The 22,602-nt window shown below is 43.2% G+C and overlaps 1 protein-coding gene across 2 annotated transcripts in view; it reads right to left on the minus strand.

Moving 5' to 3' along the window:
* Nucleotides 1–21,640, minus strand: part of KIAA0319L (KIAA0319-like ortholog) — a 33,868-nt gene extending 12,228 nt beyond the window's left edge. For both annotated transcript variants that reach the window (XM_009318731.1, XM_009318732.1), the window contains exons 1-10: nucleotides 21,482–21,640; nucleotides 14,903–15,600; nucleotides 9,268–9,559; nucleotides 7,037–7,138; nucleotides 6,068–6,165; nucleotides 4,819–4,906; nucleotides 3,469–3,561; nucleotides 2,651–2,783; nucleotides 1,327–1,555; nucleotides 125–248 (exon numbers count right to left, since the gene is read on the minus strand). In XM_009318731.1, the coding sequence (XP_009317006.1) occupies nucleotides 125–248; nucleotides 1,327–1,555; nucleotides 2,651–2,783; nucleotides 3,469–3,561; nucleotides 4,819–4,906; nucleotides 6,068–6,165; nucleotides 7,037–7,138; nucleotides 9,268–9,559; nucleotides 14,903–15,600; nucleotides 21,482–21,623 (1,999 nt within the window). In that variant the 5' untranslated portion in view covers nucleotides 21,624–21,640. The remainder of the gene's footprint in view (nucleotides 1–124; nucleotides 249–1,326; nucleotides 1,556–2,650; nucleotides 2,784–3,468; nucleotides 3,562–4,818; nucleotides 4,907–6,067; nucleotides 6,166–7,036; nucleotides 7,139–9,267; nucleotides 9,560–14,902; nucleotides 15,601–21,481) is intronic.
* Nucleotides 21,641–22,602: the final 962 nt, after the last annotated feature.

The raw sequence follows: 22,602 nt of genomic DNA on the forward strand, positions 1-22,602 counted from the left end.
TAAATTAGAGCAGCTTTTCTGAAAGCAACACAAAGCTATCATAAGATCTAGGGTATGTTGACAGATTGATGCTTGCCTCTAACCTCTGGAATGGAAGTGGCAAAAGAAGCTAAGGGCAGCTTACCTGGCTGGACTATCACAGTGACCTCTGCAGTGGATTGGTGCCCAGCAGAATCGGTCACTATTAGCTGGTAAGTATAATCACCTTCTTGCATTGCAGAGAGCTGTAAGACTGGTGTCCTTACCCCCTTTGAGAGAAGATATTAATGTATTAAGAAGAATCCTTACACAGATGATGATAGACCAGAAGACTCTGCTTCTAAAACAACTATTATCGGCAGATTCTAGAGGCTTATTAACAACTCCTGCTATGGGACCAGAAGTCTGTGCCACTTAAGCATACAAGGCACTTACAGCTAAATTTATGCACAGCAACAAGGACACTGTTGTGGAACGTAACAAGAGTAATGCCACATAGGTGTTCAGAGCTTTTGAGATTCAATAGCTAGCAACTCAAGCAAAACCTCTGGGGAGCCCTGTGCAAATTACACACATTGTGAACCCGATTCATGGACTTTATTATTCCAGAAATTTGACAGTACTAATAATCTTTAAAAGAAAAAAGATGACATGGAAACAAGTTCCAGATTTTACTGTTTAGGACTGAGGAGTGTCTGGGCAGTATCAGCAAAGTTCAGACTCCAGTGTTCAACTCAAAAGACCCAGTCCATTGTGTTTGCCCAGCTTAGGAAATGCATGACCTGGCACAACGGGTTATCCTGTGCATCTAAATGCCATTCTGACTGATAGTTACCTAAAAAAATCACACCATCTGGCTTCCACATCTGCTGATAGCACTTAAGCATCCCTATTATACCATCATTGATTCAGTTATCACTGATGTTCCGAGAAGTCAGCAACTGAACAGAGAAAGAACACACTTCCCTAGCAGCCACACAGGTTAAAGTGAGATATATGGGTGTGATCATGTTGTGCTGAGACCTGTTGTATGGGACATCAGAGTCCAAAGCTATCAAGTTCCCATCGCTCTCAATCCTCCATTCTTGAGCAGTATTTAAAACTGCATCGCTCAGGAAAGGAAACAGGATGGCAATGAAAACCTGTGGCTAGACTGGTGCACCACCCCAGCCACTAAGCCAATACCAGCTTCATGTGGATTTAGTTTTAAGTATATATTTAATCATCACATGCTTGCTCTGTAGGATTATAAGAAACATTTGCTAACAGTCAATTAAAAATGGTTTGATTATAGAAAAAAGCCAGCTAGTGAGTAATCCAAGATAAGTACAGGAAACCTGCACTGACCTGCATCTCCATCACCTTCCCTTTGCTGTTAGGGCTGAGCAGCCACTCATAGCTGACAATGCTGTGATCATCGGTGCTCTGATTCCCGTAGAGGGTGATGGAGTTCTGAGGCAGGGTGATGACTTGGTTTGGGCCCGCATTTGCCACTGGAGGATAATCCACTGCTTTGTTCACAGTCAAGTTTGCAGTGGTGGAATTGCTGGCGCCATCCGAGTCCACTACTGTTAGACTGAAGAGGGGAGGAAAAAAAAAAAAAAAAGCAAAAGCAGTGAAGAGTCATGATTATCAGAGCTGAATACAAAACACTGGCTGGAGTTAACTGAAATGCAAAAGAAGAGTTAGAAACTTAAGACACTTTCAAGGACAGGATAGTAATTTTTTTGAGGAGTGAAAAAAACTTATGGTTGGAGGCAACTGTGCTTTTTCTGAACAGAAACTTCCTCCAAATGCCCAATTATCAGCCGCAAAGCAATGCAAGAAATTCAACAGTCATGTCCATCTCTCACTTGAAATCTACTAACTAGTACCAAGATAAAACTGTCTTAGTGAAAGATCATCAGCCTTCACATACACAGTTGTGATGGAAGAAGACCTCCCTGAGTATGACACTGCCTCCCAACGGAAGACGTTCATTACTAACCCACAAGCGGCCTGAACACAGTATGCCTCCTCAGGTAGGCTAGTACCACAAAACAGAACTGCTTTTTGCTAAATCTAGGTCTGAACATCGATCTGATTAGTGCATATACCAAGTGCTTAAGAGGAAAACAGTGTTCAGTTATAGGTACTCAGGTTTATTTTATTTTAAATAGATTTGCTGATGCAGTGCATGGACATCACACCAAAATGCAGACCAAAGGAAAAACACAGAACAAACATTAAAGTAAAATCAGCTATTACCTATTACTCAGGTACATGCAGAAAACCATTAGGCCTCATTCACTTATCTGGGACAAACACATTGCATTTAAAAACTGGATTTAAAGACTGCACTTCTTCCTAAGCCTTTACCCAAACAGTTTAGGTTCAACATTTCAAGAGACATTTTGTAGCGCTGGCAGACCATACGTTCCCTTCTGCCATCATCTTAAACCAGTGCTACAGCTTAAGAATAAGAAGTAGCTGGATAGCTTCTCTCTTCTGAAGTGAAAAGCTATGAAACTACCTCAAAGTGTAGGAGTGGAGAGAGAGTATATCACAAAATAGAGTTCTCTCCCTGTTGTTGTTTTGTTTTTTGTTTTTAAACCAGACTAACACTTCAGGAATCTTGTACATTTTACTCTTAAGGGATGAGAACTGATCAACTCTTCCAGGTATAACGTACCTGAATGTGTAATTCCCGGGTACCAGGTTGGTCAGCGTCAATACGGCAGAATCACTAGAAACTTTTTCCTCCCGCAAAGGACCCTTCAGTTCTTCCCAGTGATAGCTGACAATTTTATCATCATCAGTGCTTTCTGTTTAAATTATGGAAGAAAACGCACATACAAGGAGTTAGAAAATGCTGCTTCACAAACCCCAGATGTTCAGTCCCCCACTTCAGTGTTGGGCTTAGTGGGCAAAGGCATTTTTGGTCCAAGCCCAGAGGTCTCTATTATGCTCAGACACCCAAACTGTATGCTCTCCTCTACCCTGTTTCACAGGTATACTCGAACACACTTAATCCCAGGTTTGTATGTGTGCTGGGGGAAGACAAAAAAAACCCCAAACAAAACAATAACAGAATAATATTAGTTGGGGGTAAGACAACTTGAACATTAAATTTAAAGACATTCCTGAAAAGCTCTGGTGTGGGCCAGGATCAGTAAAGGTGGTGTGTTAGCTAACTAATACATTTGAAGCTTAACACAAGAGGCCAGTAATTTTGACTGACAGTAATTTTTTTTATTCTAGGTAGCAACCTCTAGAGCTTTTCCTTTTTTAGGAGATTGGCTCAGGCCAGTGCCCTTCAAAAGGAAAACATGGAGAGGTGCTGTCATGCGCGTGTTCCCTTCTCCTGGCAAGAGAGGCTGATTCTTTTCACTAGTGTTTGATAGTGTCACAGCCAATTCCTCTAAAACTTTATCCAAAAGGCCAGCCCAGAACCAAATACACAGAAACCAGGCTTGCTAGACTACTGCATTTAAAACAGCAGGTACTCACGGCTGCCATCAATAACAGTTGAAATGGTTGGGAGTGAAATCTCCTGGAACTGTGGGGACACGATGGCAACAGGATGCTGATTCACCCGAGGCTCTGCAACAACACCCAAGCTGTTACAATGACATCTACAGGCAGATCATGATAAAAAGCCCTGGCCAAGGAACTCTGCAGAACTACTCTGCCTTTGTGCACCAGAAGTAGCAAGCAAAATACATATTGCACATCCTCTTCCTTCTCCCCAGCCCTATCTACCCCCTCAGTCCTGCAGTGAGCGAGTCCAGGAGAGGAGTCCAAAGTGTGGAATTGCTGTGCCATACAGCTCCAAGACAGCCACTGATCAGCCTGACTGTAGAGAACTGCACAATCAACGACTGATTCGTGCTTTCAGCAAGTTATACACCAATGCAGGGAAACAGTGCTAACAAAAGGGATTTAAAAAAGCAAGGAGGTGAACTGCCACACTGCTGCTCTGGAAATGGCTGCACTGCATCAGTTCTCCCATACTGGGTCAAGCACTCAAGCACAGACCATTCTAACAGAGCAGCACCTAGAGCTTCTTGCCAAAGTTTGGCTGCTGCTCTGAAAAATGAATGATTTTGATGCATGCTGCCAGCTGCAGATTCACTGCTTATAAGGAAATGATCAGCAACAGCATCCAGAAGGCCAGCCACACACTCTTGCTAATTTAGGGAGTGCAAGAGCACTTCTTTGCCCACAAAGGTTGTAAATAAGTCTTGCTGAAGTGTGCAAAATAAAGTTTTTTTTGCATAAAAGGAGATGCAGAACCTGTAGTTGCCTCTTTACACAGGCCATCTAAAAAATGAGACCTGGTGGGACAGTCAGCTCAAGCTACTGTACCTACACCAGCTCATCCACAAACCGTGTCTTACAGTAAGGAATGAGATTTGACGTAACCTGCCTGTAGTTGGGAATTATATTCTTTACTGCACAGGGAAGAAAAGAACCTCCGAAGGAGCTTCAAAGCTCTGGCTTCCCTTCATTTTTTGCTCGTGCTGCTATAAGCTTTTTACCCGGTTACAGCTAGTTTTTATTGAAGCAGTGGCCTTCCAGGGCAAGGCGTTTGCTAAGCACTTTTGTATCAGTATTCCAGCTCTTTTACTGAGTTGTTGGCCTGTATGCAGTACAGCAGAAGTAGCTACGCGTATTAGCAATAGTTTCACATCTCAGGAAATGACTTAATACACATACATATATACCGAGTTCACAGCACAACAAATTTTCACTACGTTAAACCAGGGTCCAGTCAAATAAACAAAAGACCATGATACAGGTATCATGGTTTGTCAGAGACAGATGAAGTTAAGAAAAGATACAATTCCACCAACTCACTTGGATTCACTGTTACATTCACGTAACCCTCTCCATGTGCGTTTTCCCCATCAACAATGACTTTGAATTCGTACAGACCAACAGTAAGCTGGAAGTAAACACAAAAGATTATTTCCCTTCAGGATGGTAGCACCTTGCCAGGAGCTATTAGAAGGTCAAGTTACCATGCTTTGGCACAGTAGCACATTAGCAGCATAAAACACAGGCAATTATGCTTCAACCAATGCATACACAGCAAAGGATGGTTTCCACGCCAAAATGGAATGGCTATGCAGAAACCAAAGATTAATACTTCTTTCTACCACAGGTGCCACAGGATTGTCAGTCAAGCTTTATTTTCTAGCAACAATAGGCAAACAGAAGAGAGATAACAGATTAGTTCAGGTTGTCTGGCCACAGGAATCTGTACTAGCAGATTGCATCTGAGATGAGAAAGGCTGCATGTAAGAGAAGAAAATCTCTTCTTATTTTTACAAAGGAAAGTATTTCTTCTCTTTCTTCTAGGTGACGTGAGTCAGGCAGTCACCCCTTCATCATTCACTGTTGAACCAAGATGAGAGGGCGAAGGACTAGGTGCTGGACAACAATCATGATATCCAGAAGGCTGAAACCCTGACAGAGACAGACACGCTCCTTTCGAAGAGCTTTTCTCTGCATGAGATAGTGACTAAAGCCTGTAGATTTTTTCCAAGTGCAGCAGAATCCAAGGTGCTCAAAGGAACGTCTCATAAATACAGAACTGTATATTCCCACAACATTTAAAGCCATTTCTTGTTAAGAATCCCCATGTGCAGAAACTGGCAATCCTTTCACTGTTAGAGCTTGTCTAAAAGCAGCAGCCAGGGACATGTTACGAGGTACTCCACAGCTCTCGTTAATGGAATCAGCAAGTCCCTTTTCCAGTGGGTAGTACAAGGCTTCAGACCTAACCAGACCACCACACTGTTTCAGTAGCAGAAATAGCCACAACCCTTTGTTAACGTTAAATTGTGCCATTTGTATGGCTTGACACACTGCTTGTAGGCAGCTTTTAGATCCTGAAATCAATTTCTTCTTTTCCTCATGCCAGATCAATCTCCTTTTTATAAGAGACTTAGAAGAGGGCTTGCAGTCAAATGTTGGCTGCCTGCCCATCAAGCAATTTCCTATTCATCCTGAAATCACATACAAGTCTTTCCTGGCTGCCAGGGTCCCCATCTTCTCCACTTGGCATTTAACACAACAGGATATAAAGCAGCAAAAGCTTTACCTTAGATAACTTAAGGGTCTGGGAGTGCTTCCCTTCCATTTCTCCACCGTAGTCTTTTGGATGAGTAATCAATTCCCACTCATAGGAATAAGTGGTTCCTTAAAAAAAAAAAAAAAAAAAAAAAAAAGGTCCAGATATTTGTTTTTAAAAGACTGCCTTTCTGCCATGCTAAAGAAAAGTAAAGGTATTAAACATTTACAAGGCACATTCTGCTGCACTATGGAGAAATGAGACAGCTTGGAGTTTGGGCTGCAGCTTTTTGGGAACGTACCCAGGAAAGAGACAATCTGTGCTTCTAAACACATTTACTCTGGAGCCAAAACCCATCTTTCAGCCTCTAAGGCATTAAAGAGCTTTGGAACAATCACAGCTCCAAGATAATAAGAGAGAAAAGTCTTATCATGCCCCCAAATCCTGCAGACACAACATAACACCAGTTTTTGAACAGGAATGCATCTATCCCTGTTGCTGCACAACACGTAACATGCTTGCCTCTCCTCTGCAGTCTCCCACTGCCACTGTGGACAGAGCTATAGATATGAACTTTACAAGTACCTGTGAACAATTTGCATGATGAAATGAGGAGTGTATAGAAATGTGTTCCTCAGCATGTCAACCCCCAAATCAGATTTCAATCCACCAAATGAGAGATCACTCACTAAGACAGCTTGTTGCCTATCGGTAAACATCACAAAGAGATGCCGAGGAGCCACTGCTTCCTCACATACCACTTTAAGAATATGCTGTCTCCCAAATCTAATGACTTTGTGGCACTTTCAATGCTTTGTGTGTCTTGCTATTTTCTGCGAGAGGCAGCATGAGGTAATAGCACAGGATGAAAAATTTCTACAGGAAAGTGCTCTCTGACAAAAGACATTTTCAAGATTGTCCTTATTTAATGCTGTATATAACGCCTATTTGCCATTTCACCATCACAAGCCCTTAGCAGAATTCCCAGGGAAGCCTTACGAAGTGGTGGTTCAGGAAGCACAAACGCATTCAGCTGAACTTCATTCTTTGGCAGGGTCACTTCGACGCTGTCTCCAGCGGAAACTACCAGCTCCTTCATAACTGTGAGGGAGAAACACAGAATTGAAAGAGGAACAGGAAAAAAAAATTAGATACATACATAAAAACCACCTCGGCTTCAGAGTCTGTGGAATAAAAAACAGCTACAAATGGCTGTATTTTGTAAACATCCCATCACTCAGTATAGCTCCCGTTTCAGGTTTCGCTCTCATTGTTAATGCAAAAGCACTAATGGGGTTTTACAATTTCAAGGCAAGCCCAAAATTACTCAGCCATCTCTCTCTCCTTGCAGCTCCTGCACAGCTCCTGCTCCTTTTCTAAAGAGCTGAAACGTGACCCTCGGGCCCTGTACAGGGGAATCTATTCACCCAGGTCCAGCAGGATGGGAAGGGTTTTACCTGACAGGTTTTCGGCAGAGAACCCAGCTGCAGTCTCATGGCACAGCAAGACAAAAACTGCTATTTACCAAACTGCAATTTCAGATCTTCACAAATATATGAAGAATCCATGGTATTTCTTCTTTGAAAAACTGCTTGGAGGCTAAGAGACTTTTTAAAAATCTGCATAGCCACCACACTGAGTATGGGAACTCAAAATACAAACCTGTTCCTTTTATTTATATTTTCTCTTCAGCCCTTTCTTAAGACTTTTCTTGCTATTCCATTTCAAATAAATTGACAGGTAGTTTGTTTTTAAAGACTACTGGGCAAAGACTCAAAAACTATGGCTGGTGACATTTTTTTTTCCTGCTTGTTATTAGCATTAAGATGACCAGAAAGTTGATCGCATTTCTTAAGAGTACCTCTTGGCCTCCTCATCCTCCTCTTCCCTCCCCATTTGTTTTATTTTCGTCTTTTTATTATCAGGCCTGAGAATTACGCATAGAAAACAAGAATTAAAGTTGCTTTACCCTAGTTTGACCCTGTCAAAGACAATGTTTCAGAAATATGCACAAAAAAATCCAAGTTAAAAAAGATGGGGAAAATGTCATTAAACATTTAGCCTTTCTTCCATCTGTTTATTAGCTACTGGAATTAACCAGTTAACTAAAAAAAAACCAAATTCATCAAATTCTTTTTTTCCCCTCTCAATTACTCCAGATCCTGGGATATTACAACTCCATCAGTCTTTCAGCTGCAAAGGGTTCCAAGGCAAAAAGAAATCTGATCTCAGTAGGGAAAAAAACCCCAAAAAACAACAAACAGACAAAAAACCAAAACCCCGCTTGGAAAAACTACCCTTCGCATCATCTTTGTATTATTTAGGAGGCCCTGGCTACGTAACTTTTCCAACACAAGCCACTGAAGATGTTTAAAATATATTTTCCAGTTTTAGCTGGGGTAAGCCCTTAAAAAGAATACTAACTTGTTAGCACAAGCATCCAATGAGCTTCCTGCCAAAAATGTCTTTGGATGCAGCGTTTCCTTTACACTTTCCATTTGTTCCCTTGTAAGGGAAAGGAACCCTAAATTCAAAAGAAATTCAGCTGTGAATACTTCAGCAAACTGGATTAACTGAATTCTGAGATATCACACGACCAGTATACACCATTCAACGTACGTACACATCCTTGTGGGGTGAACTAGCAGCCTGGGTGAGTTAACAGAGCTGTCCAAAGTGCGTTTTGGCTTTTATACATTTTCAATAGTTTGTTTTAAGAAATACCAGTGCAAACAGAAACACCATTTTGCTGCAAAGCAAAGCATAGCATGGGCTAACGGCCAAGTACACTGCTCTCCATAGCTGAACTGTGCATTGATGTTTCAGGGACAGAAGAGAAAAGAATCAGTTACAGCCCATTTTGAGCAGCATTAAGATTTCTGCTCAACTTGATAGATAGCAGAGTGTCAAGACTACTGCAAGAATGCTTCACGGGACTATGCCTTGCACCACATCTCAAGTTTCACTTGGGGAATTAAGATATCAGCATTACTTTCAAGCTGTTCCTGGAAATAGATCCAATGGTCACATACAGATTTATGATGCCAAAGTCCCATTCTCAGACCTCACAAGTTAATGGGGTCCAACCGGCACGTGCGCTGAAGCACGTATCTCAGCACTTTTTCAAAGGTACCGTAATTTCTGAAATTATCTCACATTTTTCAATACTGCAATGGCTTGTCACCAAAACCTGAACAGGTGACATTTGCTGGAGCACTGCATGTTCTCACCTGGTGTGGTGGCAGTAGTACTTGGTGATGCAGCAGTGTTGGTCTGGATAGTAGAAACACTGCCATTTGTGGGAACACCACTTGGCACAGAAGTAGCTGTCTGCATCTTCGTTGTGCTTTTCCCCGGCACGGGGCTGACTGTGGGCAACACATCTGAGGAGTGAGGATGGACCAAAGCATCATCTGGCTGCCCAGGCTTCTCGGTCTTCCCTGTGGCTGTCAAGCCCTGTGCTACAGGACTGGAGAATGTAGCCAACACTGATGGTTCTGGTGCAGATGTTCCTGTGTGGGTCTGTAAAGGAAAAAGTTGTCTTAGTTTGACTTAAACACTGAATGTCAGTTTTGTTTTACTGTGTTTAAGCACTTCACCTCCTCCAGTTAGGGAGGCTGAAAAGTCCCTTGTTTGTTTTTCCTGGAAGCAGGATGTTTTACTGCTTTCTCTTCTGAGTTGTTTCTCCATGTTCTTCCTCCACAGCAGATAGGCCATTTCTAGCTCAGTTGAACACCGGTTAAGACCATAGATTTAACTACAAAATCTTAAGTACCATGGCTGTTGATGTGGCAAACGTGACAGAAGATCTAGGTTCAAAATTGCAGTGAGTGGAGCTAAAAGAATGGAGAGGTGGGATAAGACAGAAGCAAGAAACAGGGACCAGGAACTGGGGTTCATTTGGGCCATTTATTTTGGCCATGTATTCCTTTTTCTAAAGCTGTGCAGTTGGCAAGCACAAAGCAGGAGGATTGCAATGGCATTTTTATGTAATAATCGAATCATTGCAGCAAGAGGAAATTTATTTCAGAATCACTCTTCAAAGCAAGGTGACCTGACACAAACAGCTCCCTGCGTGCATGCCACAGGAGATGCTGCTGGGGCAGGGAGCTGAGCTTGCAGGCAGAAAGTTTGCTCACATCCATACAAGATGAGCCACTTTATTGAAAATAATCAAAGTGGCAGGAACAATTTCCTTTCTTTCATCAGAAAATTCCTTTTACAGCACCTAGCCATTCCAGTTCTTAGCCTGCCAGGCAATACTCTTGACAATTCACCTTCGACCATGAAGTACATGTGTGTAGCACATTTTGTTGAGCTAACTCTATTTTGAGAACATCTGCTAAATATTTAAAATGGAGCAATTTACCATCTTTGACTTGTGGAGTGTTTTGGAGCTGAATTGCCCACCACTACTCCCCACTAGAGGAGCTGGTCAAAAGCTCATCTTGGAGGAAATATTCCCAAGCTTTTGTACCATGGTGTTGGCATTCAGTCCAGGAAACAGGAACTGGAAAAATGCTCCAGACCATGGTGGGTAACTTCCTGGTCAGTAAATAGGCTGGGCTTCAGAAAACACTAAATGCCAGTTGTAAAAATAAAGCCATGCTGCACATACTAAACAGCCAGCCAAGCCAAGAGTGGCATTGAAGGCTTCTCTGCAAGAAGGTTTTTTTGCAGTCTTGGGCAAATAATTTCCTCTCCCCGTCTCTCAGCTAACTTTCCCTCAGTCACGGAATTTAAAACATCTCAATTCATTGATATGTTTGATTAATGTCTGAGCTTTATGGACCAAGGAATCAAACGCTATTTGTTAGCATTACGGACATAAGCAGTTTTTCCTCTATTTGATTACTTGTTGATGGGCCTCCTTTATCTTTAACAAAACTATGGATTCTTTGGAACAAAGATGCAGGCAAAGTCTGGCATACTGCTCTGTGCTGCTCTTCATCGGCAGCCTCAGGACAGTTGGCCACCCCAAGCAGTACCGTCTTACACCCATCCATAACTCTGGTCAACTCAGGATACTGACACCCTTTTGCCAAGTAATCTAATAAGATAAAGTTAGAAATACTGGCACAACAAGAGGGAACAGCCAGGCAGGAACTCAGACACTTGAAACAGACTCTTTAGGAAAGGCACAGGAGCAGAAAGTCTCCGTGATTTCATACCACTATGGGGAACCACTTTTAGCTTAGCAAGAATCAACCCAGACGGGTTGCAAAAACAGCTGTCACAAACAGCAAGCAAAAGACCAGCATCCGCCCGCTGGGCACAGCAGCCGAGTCTCCACTTTACTTGGCAACATTTTCAGTGAGCTAGATGCTTCCTTGACTCACTTTTTAATGCCTAAAAACCCCAACTTTACAGTTAAGAGAGATCCTTTTCCTCCCAGAAGTCTTCAGGGTGAATTGACAGCCAAATGTCTGCAGAGAGCTTGAATCAGATAAGCTTTGCCTGGGGCAACATAACAGTCAAAAATGCCTCTAATGCTTGCAAGCTGAGACACTTCTTATCTTTACTCCATAACCCAGAATTCTTTAAAGCAAAGAACAGAAGATTTCATTCTTCGGGACAAACGAGGAGGAGACTAGAAGTTTGCCAGCTGTCCTATCTCATTAGCTTAGAAAATAGAAAGAAGTGGCATATTGGCCTGAGTGAACGGAATCAAAAGTGTCTGACACTCCTACGATCCCTACCTGCCTTTGGCCTGGGACAAGTGACCTGGTCTCCTTCTATGAGAGTCCTATGTCTAAGATGGAACTAAAGCAGCTATATGCCTCAGAATCCACACTTAAACCTAAGTTACTTGAAAGAAAAATACCTGTGCTCTGGAATTTTCTTTTATTTTTTAGTTTAAATGGGCCTTACTTTGCTAAGCCTGGTCTGGATTTACAAAATAGGCTCTTTTCAGTTTAGATTGTGCCCTTAGTTGTTTGCACTAGGTGCTGTATCTGTGAAGACCCTTAAGACACAAAAATGTGGGTAACGTCACAAACCATTACAGAGTTAGTGCTGGCTGTGAAGAGAGACCTTTCCTCCTTCCTCGTAGGGTAAAAAGCTCCCAGCACTAGCAGGAAGCAAGACAGCAAGAGTCAAACACTAGTAGCCAGAATTGTGAGTGCAGGAATGAGCTCTCTGGCTCTGTTGTAACAACTCCACTTTAAAGGCTGTAGCTTTTTCCACAGTCTGCCTGCAGAGCTGCTGCAGTGCTGCAGCAGCCCTTCTCATTAGCAGTGCTGTGCTTAAATACTTCTCCTGACCAGCTATTAAATGCATTGCTATATTTTAAAATTGACAAGTATTTCTACAACGAGGCAGAGAAAATTGGTGCCTGGAAAATGTCACTCACTTTCATGGAAAAGCACAAATTTCTCTTCCTTAGTTAAGGGCTGATGAACAGGGTGCACTGCGGTTTATCCTGGTACACTCTCCTTCGCCCATCTCTGGCTCTATAGCATGGATACAGTAAAACCATAAATTAATGCTAGCTGCACATTAGCAAAGGACATTGCAGATGGCTATGGAGCTATCAGAACAGCAAGAGGAAAATTAAAACTCGGTGAGGCAACGTTTTCCTAAAACAGTCACTTGACTTCTCCCTGAGTCTCTAGGAGCAAAGGAAAAGATTTGCCTTGCCACACATTCAATGCTCATCGACAGAAGAGGAGAATAGGCACATTAATTTCTTTCTCCCCTTTTAGAGAGGAGTCAAGAGCCACTTTGACCTCAAATGTCCTTTCCCACTTCAGGTGTTTGATGCTCCCAGGTATGAACTGCTTTGCATGCAGTAATGATCCAGTATTCTCCCCACCTTCCAGCCCACCTGCCAAACCTTCTTTAAGAACACAGTACTAAATGCACAGCATTCACCTGATGAAGCCATGTGCTCCATGTACTGGACCAAATCTAGCCCAGGTGAAATTCTACTGATTTCAGCATGTGCGTAACTTTACTTAGTTTGGCTCATAACCAACCCAACTTAGAAAACTCCCTGCTTTAGCATCTCCCTCCTGCAAAGGCTGGCCATGTCCCAAGTACACAGCCTTGAATGTTATATCCTTGGCCTAAATTAAACTGCTCTCAGATCAGCAATGCAAGGACAGCTGCATAGCTTGCCTCATATTTTGCCAGTGAAAGTTGGATGGTTCAATAATCAAGGAATTAGCCCAGGGCTGGGTAGAACCGGCTTCAACTCAATACTCCTGTTAAGGTGGATTTTTTAATTCTTTCTCCTCCTCAAAAACTCTATCCTAAACCTCAAAAATGTGACTGCCAGGAATTCCATCACAGCCAATATATTTTAGTAAGAAGTTTTTATTTTGATGAACCTGCATTTTGTCAAGAGATCTGGACTTTCTTACTAGCAAAAACCAGTAAGAAGAAAAAACTTTCCCCAGCATACATCCAGAAGTGCACCTTAATGACAATGGAGAGTGCTTCCTAAAGATGGGAAATCCTGGATACTCAGCAATATTCAGAATCTGATTAATCCATGTTATTTAATAACATTTGCAACCAGTTTACTGGACAGGCACCAAATAGTAATAATATGACAACTCAGAATGCAACACTGCGCACTGAACAAGCAGGGAGATATAACAACTATTACCCAAGAGCAGCAGAAGACATTTAAGACTGGCTGCGCAGAAGTCTCCCCAGCCATGGCATGCATAAGAACTGAGAGAATGGGGTCACTGTGTAAATCTCAAATATTAGGAGGAGGAAAGAACAGGCAGGGTGGAAATGCTGCAGTACTGCGGGGGAGAGAGAAAGCTGAGATCTTGAGTCAGCCCTAAATGCTGTGGGGTTCTGGAAAATCAAACATTTGTAAAGTTTTAGTGCATGATTTCACACGCCACCCGGGCTGCCCTGGAGCTCTCAGCAGTGTCCCTTGGCTGCTCTCCACATCCTGCTCTGCAGGGTGGTAGCTCAGACCAGTCACGGCCCTACCTGGAACCAAGATTTGAATACAAGGGAGAGAAATAAATTCAGTCAAGTTTCCAGAAGGCATCAGGCTTCAACGGTGCCAAATCCTAGAAATATGGCAAAAGGTATTTAAGGAACAGTTTCACAAAGTAGAATTCTTTCTATTTCACCATCATGAGCGCATGGGCTTTTTTGTACGATAAGGCTCAAAAAACTATTTGCAGATTTAAAAATACAAACATCATTTAACAATTCAAATGTGCCAGTTTCTCTTTAAGACTAACATCTAGATTTACTAGATTAACATTGTACATGTTCAGAGTAGAGACCAAACTGGTTTCATTCAACCAACGCCAATGTAAGCCTTTGTGGATTTGTGAAACTGAAGCAGTCTTCAAAAACAGAACAAAAAAGTTGGCATCAAGATGCCAACTCGAGCAAGCAGGCTGACATGGAAGTCCACTGGAAACTCTATGCATGAGTCTATAAAATAATGTACTTACTGCCTTGATTCAGCACTCAAAGGAAAACAGCTTATTTTATTTTGTGGATCTAAAAAGGTACTTTTACAGGTAACAGTGTTCAAGCCCCAGGGACTTCCCACTGACATCACATATCACCTTTCCTTCTCATCTGGCAAGCATGCTGTGTGATTATACAAGGATAAGCATTATCATGGCCTCCACCTCCCCTCACCTTCCCAAAGACAGTTTATCCCAGCTAGGAAGAAGGGGAAAAAAACCCCTACACCCCAAAAACCAAACAAAAAACCCAACCCTTGGCCTTGCCTTGTTGACAGGAGGCTGAAAACAGACATCCAGAAAGGTATCCTGCCACTTAGGCAGTTTTAAGTCAAAGTCTACATAAAGCAAGATTGAGCAGGAGGGTGACAGCTGTCCAAGGCAGCCCCGTTTCAGCCCCAGCAATCACACTTACCTGTAGCAAGCCAACATCGTCTGCATCACTTGATCTATTCACATTATTGCTTTTAGGAGGGAACAGGCTTTTGGTTTTCTGCTCTCTTGGATTCTGTCCATCTTTCAGCGAGTCTTTCTTTTGATTTGGATGGCCTTCAGGAACAGGCCTGTCTGCCACTAAGCGCCTCAGTACGTGATCCTTCAAGTGCTCTGCTTCACTTCGGCTGCTTCTAGATTTGCTATCTGATGCTCTGGCTGCAGCCTCACTGCTGGGGCTTGCTGCTATATCCCTTTTCAGGAGTTCCACCCTGTTACCTGCCAAGCTCCATTTCTGGAATGACCTCCGCAGTCTTTTTTTCCCCTGGACAGGGATGCCCCAGTCCAACCACTTGTGAAACCAGGTCTTCACATCACCTTTCGTTTGAAACTTTAAGGAGTGCTCTGTGCTTTTTGATTTCTTTAAAAACACCAAAACAGAGTCAGAAAAGCCAGTCCTGTTTGCCTGACACATGCCAGGCATAGTGCAGTTCACCTGGATGCACATATTTTCCAAGAACCAAAAGGCATCACAGGTGGGGCTCTGGCAGCAAGCAATCTGACAGGATAATACAGTATGAAATCCTTCCAGAAGCTGTAAATGGTGATCTCCCCACGATCTCAAACGGCCACCAAACAGGATCTTCCCCGGCTCACATTTAGTTCTGTTCCAGTTTGCATCTGGGAAAGGGGAGGGAAGATAAATAAAGACAATTCTCAATCCTTTAAAGCAGTGGACAATAGATCCTCATCACTATTGTCAAGATGAATTTAGGGCACAGGAGCAATGTGGGAGAGAGGACAGTAAAATGGGGGCTTCGCAGAATCTATACCTGGCCTCAGTATCCAGTACTTTTATAAGCTTTTAAGCAACAATCCACTACCTGCACCTCCTACCGACGGGACCACCACCCTTTTTGATAGCAATGGAACTAAATCCATCTACAACAAAAGAAGTGAAAACAGAAACGTTCCTGTTTCGGAGAAGACTGTAAGGCATAGACTGAACAGTGAGGCTGAAGTTACACAGCAAGTTAAGAGACAGAAATTGAACCCAGGAATCCCGAGTGCAGTTTCTTACTGTAACCCAGTAAACAGCGTTGCCTCTCTGCCCATAGTTTGCCTTGAAGGAGAATTCTGGAAACAGTGACACTGGCTTGGTACACAGTATAAAGGCATGTTTTCCTCTTCCATGCTGATGTTTGAAGTCAGTTACTCGGCTGAAATTGCTCCATTTGAGAAGTTGTTACATCTTCTAGAACAGAGGTCTGCAAGGCCTATCCTTGCCACCTGCTCCACTGTAGTGCTTTCTATAACAGAATTTACCTGTCAAACACGTTTTTTAAGAGTAAAGTTACTTCAGATTTCAGATCAGCGGTAAAGCAGCAACTGCTTTGCATATGCATTTTTATTTTATTTTTCTCAGCACGAAAAATTAGAGTGCTTGCAGGGATCAATGGATTAAAGGCTTCCAAAATTCAGAGCTCTGCAGATTAAGGACTCCCTAAAAATAGACTAAAGACCTATGGGACTGTTACACTGTGCTGTGTTCAGCATCCAAGGGATAATAGGTCACTGGAAGATTACTTTACAAACTATGTTGCTGGACTCTAAGTGGTGCAGCTAGAGAATATGCTCTGGCTCCTGGCCTGTCAAGAATGGAGTTTTTGAACACAACACAAACGGGAAACTTTTTTCTCCATTAAAATAAAGAAGTCTGAATTTAAATTATAATACCCTGGATCCTCATTTCTTGACAGCATATAAAGAAAAGTTCAGTAACATATTACTATTCCAGTAACTCTGAATGAATATAGAGTTCATGTTGCATTATACCCACATTCACTACAGTGGGAACTAACCAAATTAATAGGCGTGGATGTAGAGGCTACTGATCTGTCTGTCCGTCTCCCGTGAGAAGAATTCTCATACCACTTCTCCTGTCACTTCCAACACATTAAAGATGGAATATGTTGAGGCACAGGAGAAAGGCCAAAAAAAAATCTTCATGTCATCACCCACCAAATAGAAGTAATAGTGATGGCACTGCAGTGCGTTTTATGATTCTTGAAAGAAATCATGCAAGGTCCCCAACTGCCCGGCACAACTCCAACAGCCCTGCTGAGCCACGGCAGGCTCACATAGCAGTAAGCTTTCCAAGCATCAACCACGACACAGACAGAAGTGCAGAGGGGGAGGTATTTTTCTGATCAAGTCTGGAGCTCACAAGCAGTTGTCAACCTCAACCTCCTGAAGCACCAATCCTGGAAAACTCTGTAAGACTAGAACAGTACAGATGGATGCAGGTGTCTTCCACTCTGGCTGTTTTAGGCTACGTGAAGCATTTCACTTCAGGACTTTAAACTCCAGCCACGAAGACACTTACCTCACACTCCTGAGATGGCAAGGAACTCTGACCCTCTGAATGACAGCTAATACCCAAAGTTAGTGATATAAAAGTGCTATGATTTTCCCCTTCCTCCTGCACCACCCCCAGGTGCAGGAGGAAGGGCAAAGTCAGCATTTTTCATAATGTTGTATGACCTGGATAACCTTGTATGACCAAAGAAAGCAAGTGGGGAAGACGGAGGACATATTTCATTGTAATTCAGTTATCCCAAACACCACAATAGGTGTAACAGCTCTTGTACTCCTGATTGTAAAAGGTATCCACATACAATGATTTGCTCACCCAGAATGGATTAGCCACTTTTTTAAAATAAAGGGTGATGGCCATATTCATGCACCTTGTGCATGGAATCTCCTGCTACACCAAGAATTTCAACCCAAAAAAGCAACTCACACCATCACAAGGAAAAGTTTGGTTTTGAGACATCAGAAAGCAGGAAGCAAAAGTGTTATTTATAGCTTATTGTGAAGCCAGCTCAGCAAAGGCAGTTTGAAGACAAGGCTGCAGAAAGCTGCAACAGAATGCACTCAAGATCTGTGACCAAGTCACAGGGGACCAGAGCTCCCTATGAGTGTCTGAACCCACAACTGCACAGAAGGAAGGGAAGCTCTTCACTCAAGAAACGTTCGGCTGCAACGTGGAAATGAAACAGTGCATACATTCAGAGAGAGAAGTTGACAACAGCACCTTTAAAATCAGCACCATCCTTGTCGCACTTCATCAACACACGGCACTTCCTTCTAGAGCAAGCAGACCGGCAGCCTGTCTGCCCGGGGCAACAACCGACCTCATTACATTCCGAAGTGCTTGGACCGACAGTCACCCTGACACAACAACTGTGCGCACAGGCAGGGACAAGCACCTGGCATTAACCTGATGGGCCTGGAATTAGGACAGAGTATGGGGTGGGGGGGTGTACACCCCCCAGACTTAGAGAAACAAGTAACAAATGGAAGAGTAACACTATTGCTGTGAATTTCAAGAGATCTTATCCATTAAGACTCAAGTTAGCCTAAAAAAAAAAAAAAAAAAAAAATCACTTTCTGTTAAAGGTGAAGCACTGTCCCTCATATACCCCCTGCAAAAGGGAAATGTGCTGCTTCCCACATCCCTAAAATGCCTCCTCCTCCTCGACCACTGCTCATCCATCTCTCCTTAGATGTCAGCCCTGGCTCATACATACCACTCAAATTAAGGCTTGATACAGAACCCAGTGAAGTTCAGCAGCAGCTTTCTAGTAACATGCTTAAAACTAAGCACAAACAGAATAGGGCATATTTAAAAGAAAGTTTTCCCAGGGAAGATATCCCTTGTGAAAAATGACTACATACCAAGTATTGTATTTATTAATCTAAAATGTAAAACCTGAATCCCTGTAAGCATCTCCTAGGTATGCCAGAGCCATGACTTAGCCCAGATGACACAACACTACCATGCTGAGAGCATTCTGCTTCTCTTTTAACCCACTGCTAAATCAAGATGCAGAGATTTGAATTATATTTTGGCCAGATTTCATTTCCAGAACCCTGCTAATGCCCACCTAGGACATGTTTATTTGAAATTAGCCAATATGGCTTCTGAATTGCTGTACATGGATAGATTAAAACTCGGTTAATTCTCAGGAACGGTAGAAGCGAACAGGAAACTCACAACATGCCAGCCCAGCATTCTAGATGTACATTTTCCACAGAACCATACTGATTTTCATCTATGCAAATCCCATGGTCTTTGGTGGGCATCACACATTCACACAACTCTATTTAAGTGCCATGGCAGAAAGCAGAGCTCCTCAGTCTACGCTTGCATTTCATCTCTGGAAAGATGAAAGATTTTCTGCCAGGAAAATTCACCCGGTCTGTTCACAAAACACTTCCTCCCTGAGAGTCCTGCAGGGACACACTGTGGGACAAACGAATCATTGTGATGAGAAGCCACACGTTGCTATTCACAGTCTTGCAAATGAGGACCTCCACAGAACCTGGGGCAGCACCTGCACTAAGCAGACATGGACCTGCACCAGACAAAAGAAGGCAGCTGGGAGTACAGGCAGAGGTACTAACTCCTGCTTCCTGAGAGAGCAGCCTGTTCAGTCCCTGCCAGTCCCTTGTGCCGGACCCTAGGCTACCACACACAGCAGCCGCATACAGGAACTCGGGGGTGGGTCAGACCAGCAGACCGGTAAATCTGGTCACCGACAGAAGCAACGCCAGCAGCTTCAGAGAAAAGCACCAGAAACCCGTCACCATCCCCGGGGACGAGCTCCCTCCTAAGCCCCAGCAGCGTACCCAGCCTAGCACAACACAAATCACATGACGCCTGCACAGCGGGTGTGCTTAGTCACTTCTTCATGTTGTTTTTGTCTTTTTTTTCTTCCCTAGTATATCAGTACAAAAAAAGGTGCGCTTCTCAGGAACTTGGGAGTTCCTGTCCCGGCGATGCAGCTCACAGCTTTGCTGAACAGCAGGGGAATGGAACGAACAAGAACAGTTTCTATTAATAAGCTCAGGTTCACAGACTTGCTCAGGCAGTTAATCCCTCCCGATATCAGATTAATGATTAAAGACTTGACTCTATGGACTTTTAAAATCTGTCACATGTAACCAATTATGTCAACACAGTTCCTCTTACGTAACTCCACGCGATCACACTAATTTCTAGGCAGCCATAATTCCTCTTCAGTTTAACAAACTCTGCTGCCTAAGTGACACAAACAAGACCAAAACAACAAAAACTCTACAATGGAAAAAGTGTCCACATCAGGATAACTACGTCACATATAATTATATTTCTTTCCACACACGCATCAGCCTTCATGGTTTTAACTCTCCCAAGCAGTCCAGCCCTCAAACACTGCAGCGCTGTCCAGAACACCCTCTAAGAGAGACACGGGATTCACAGCTCTAGCTCTAGACTTCTGAGATATTACTAAAGACTGGAAATGCCACACAGGAAGCCCATTCTACAAGGAAACACGCGATCCACCTGACACACCATCCAAACCCAGAGCACCAAGAACCCTTTGCTAGGACCAGGAATACAAATGTCTTTCCAGGTTCTAAATTAGCAGATTAAGGTCACGCAGCTCATTAGCTTAATCAAATCTGTCACTCGGTAAGTGTCCAGGAAGGCCTGGTAAAACAACGGAGACACTGCAGCAGCCTAGAGAACATGTCCACGTAACCAAGAAACAAAGTAAAACAACCCCCTTTTCAAATCTTGCTACTATTAAGACATAGCAACCTTCCAGCAAAAAGCAAGCAGCTGTCAGCTGTCACACAGGTTGATATACACTGAGGTCACCACTGCCTCGAACCTATAATTCACTAAAACTTGAACAAAGAGGGGAAAGAAAGTTTGTTCTGTGCCTTTTTTAACTAGGATCGGGTGAATGCTACATGCACGCATGGGAAAAATACCACCTCTTGGTAAAGATGTGGCCTCAAAACATTCACTGGAACTTAACATGTCTCTCTGAAAAGTCAGAGTCTGAACTTTTTAAATAAAAAAAAACCCACACAATCCATTACAGGAAAACTTACATACAAGCCACTACCTTGGTTATTTACTTGAGCAGGAGGTTGGTTACTCAAGCTTGAACAGGAAATAAAAAAACAAACATAACAATTGCCTGTAGGCAAATACAGATTATTGACATACTGCATTTGGGGAGAGCCTTAAACATTTGAAAGCTAAAAAAAACATTCCTGCCTTCCCAACTTGCTTCAAGTATTCCTTAGATGAAATTATTTTCCAGGGTATAACTTATTCATTTTGCAGAAGTGCTCAGAGAAAGCTCTCTATGAGGTAACAGGCAAGTGCCTGAAAGCCAGCACCACGTGTGAAGATGCACGACAGTAGCTGCGTGGGACAGACAGACACCCTGCTGCTGACCACTTGATTACTCAAAATAGCAGTTGGTTATCAGAGCAATACAGTGTTATGAGAAGTGACCCCCTCATGCTCCACATCCCTCCTACCCTATTGACAGCTCATTTAGTAACTAATAAGGGTAGGGTTTTGTTTGTTTTTTAAACCAGCTACAATGTCTAGCAGCAAATAATTTCACCTTCCTTTCAGAAGATTTTAAACAAGCGAGAGGGATAAATATCATAACAAATATAGACACAGTCCCAGACAGAACAGAAGAATCACCTGCTGAGGAGCACAAGGCACACAGGCAAGCACACAGGTAGAACAGCTGCAGACTTCTCAGCTCCCTTGCAGGTTTTCCCAGGCAGTATCGTGACAGAAATCGGGCGCTAATGCTGAACTTGGCTTCCAACCTCTCCTCCATGGCCTTTGTGGGCAGCAGCGGGGTTCTAGAAACATATAACATATGAAACACAAAACATCCACCGGCAATTGGTATGTTCTTGCACAGATTCAGTCGACATTATGAAGAACATGGAGCACTTGCGGAGAAAAAGGAATGTCTTATCTTATCTGCTGTGACTTAGTCCAGCTGCTGCTAAGTAACTATCAATATACAATACTAAAGCAAAACCCATAGTAGCAAAGTTTCTGGTGCTGAACTGCAGCGGGCCACCACGATGGCCTTTCCCATCACCCTTGTGATTTCCTCCTCCAGACCCCACCACTTTCAGTGGCACAGTATCTAATATCAGAGTCTACCGGATTCCAAAGATGCATTTGGGAAATTTCAGTTTCAGATATACCACAGGGAACGGACAGCCAGCCAGCGCCAGGAGCATAACACTGGCACTGACAAACCCAGCACATCTGCCCGGCGATGTCATCGCTTGCGTGTTGGTGCTGGCTGGTACCAGCCAGAAACAAACAGAAACAAGACGACAGCAATGCTGAGAAACACGGAGCTGAAGACCTGTTTTGCCTCGTATTTCGCTCTGCGGGGCACAGATCACGAAAACATCGATCTGTGATGTTTCCTTCTCAGCCTTTCTAATGCCAAAGGCCCTTTTACAGCCTCATATGCTACTGAAATCTAAATTAGCTCTAGGTGATGCGATATTAAAACATCAATTACTTCACGAGTAATCAGTATTATCCGTTTTCAAAGAGTGATGAAGCACCATTAGGCACAAGGAGTTAAATCTGCCATTTCTGAAGAATCAAAAGGGAATATCGTCAGAGATCTATCAGCGCATTGCTTAAGCGCTCCTCGTTCGTTCAGCCCGGCGGGAATGTCACCCGACCGCCCGGCAGCGCAGAGCGTGACCTGCAGGAGGGCTGAAAGGGAGGAAGGGGACGGGAGGAAAACTTCAGGGGGCTCACGATGGGAGGCTGCTCTGCCA

This window comes from Pygoscelis adeliae, unplaced genomic scaffold (genome assembly GCF_000699105.1).
Source record: "Pygoscelis adeliae isolate BGI_AS28 unplaced genomic scaffold, ASM69910v1 Scaffold382, whole genome shotgun sequence".
Lineage (NCBI taxonomy): Eukaryota > Metazoa > Chordata > Aves > Sphenisciformes > Spheniscidae > Pygoscelis > Pygoscelis adeliae.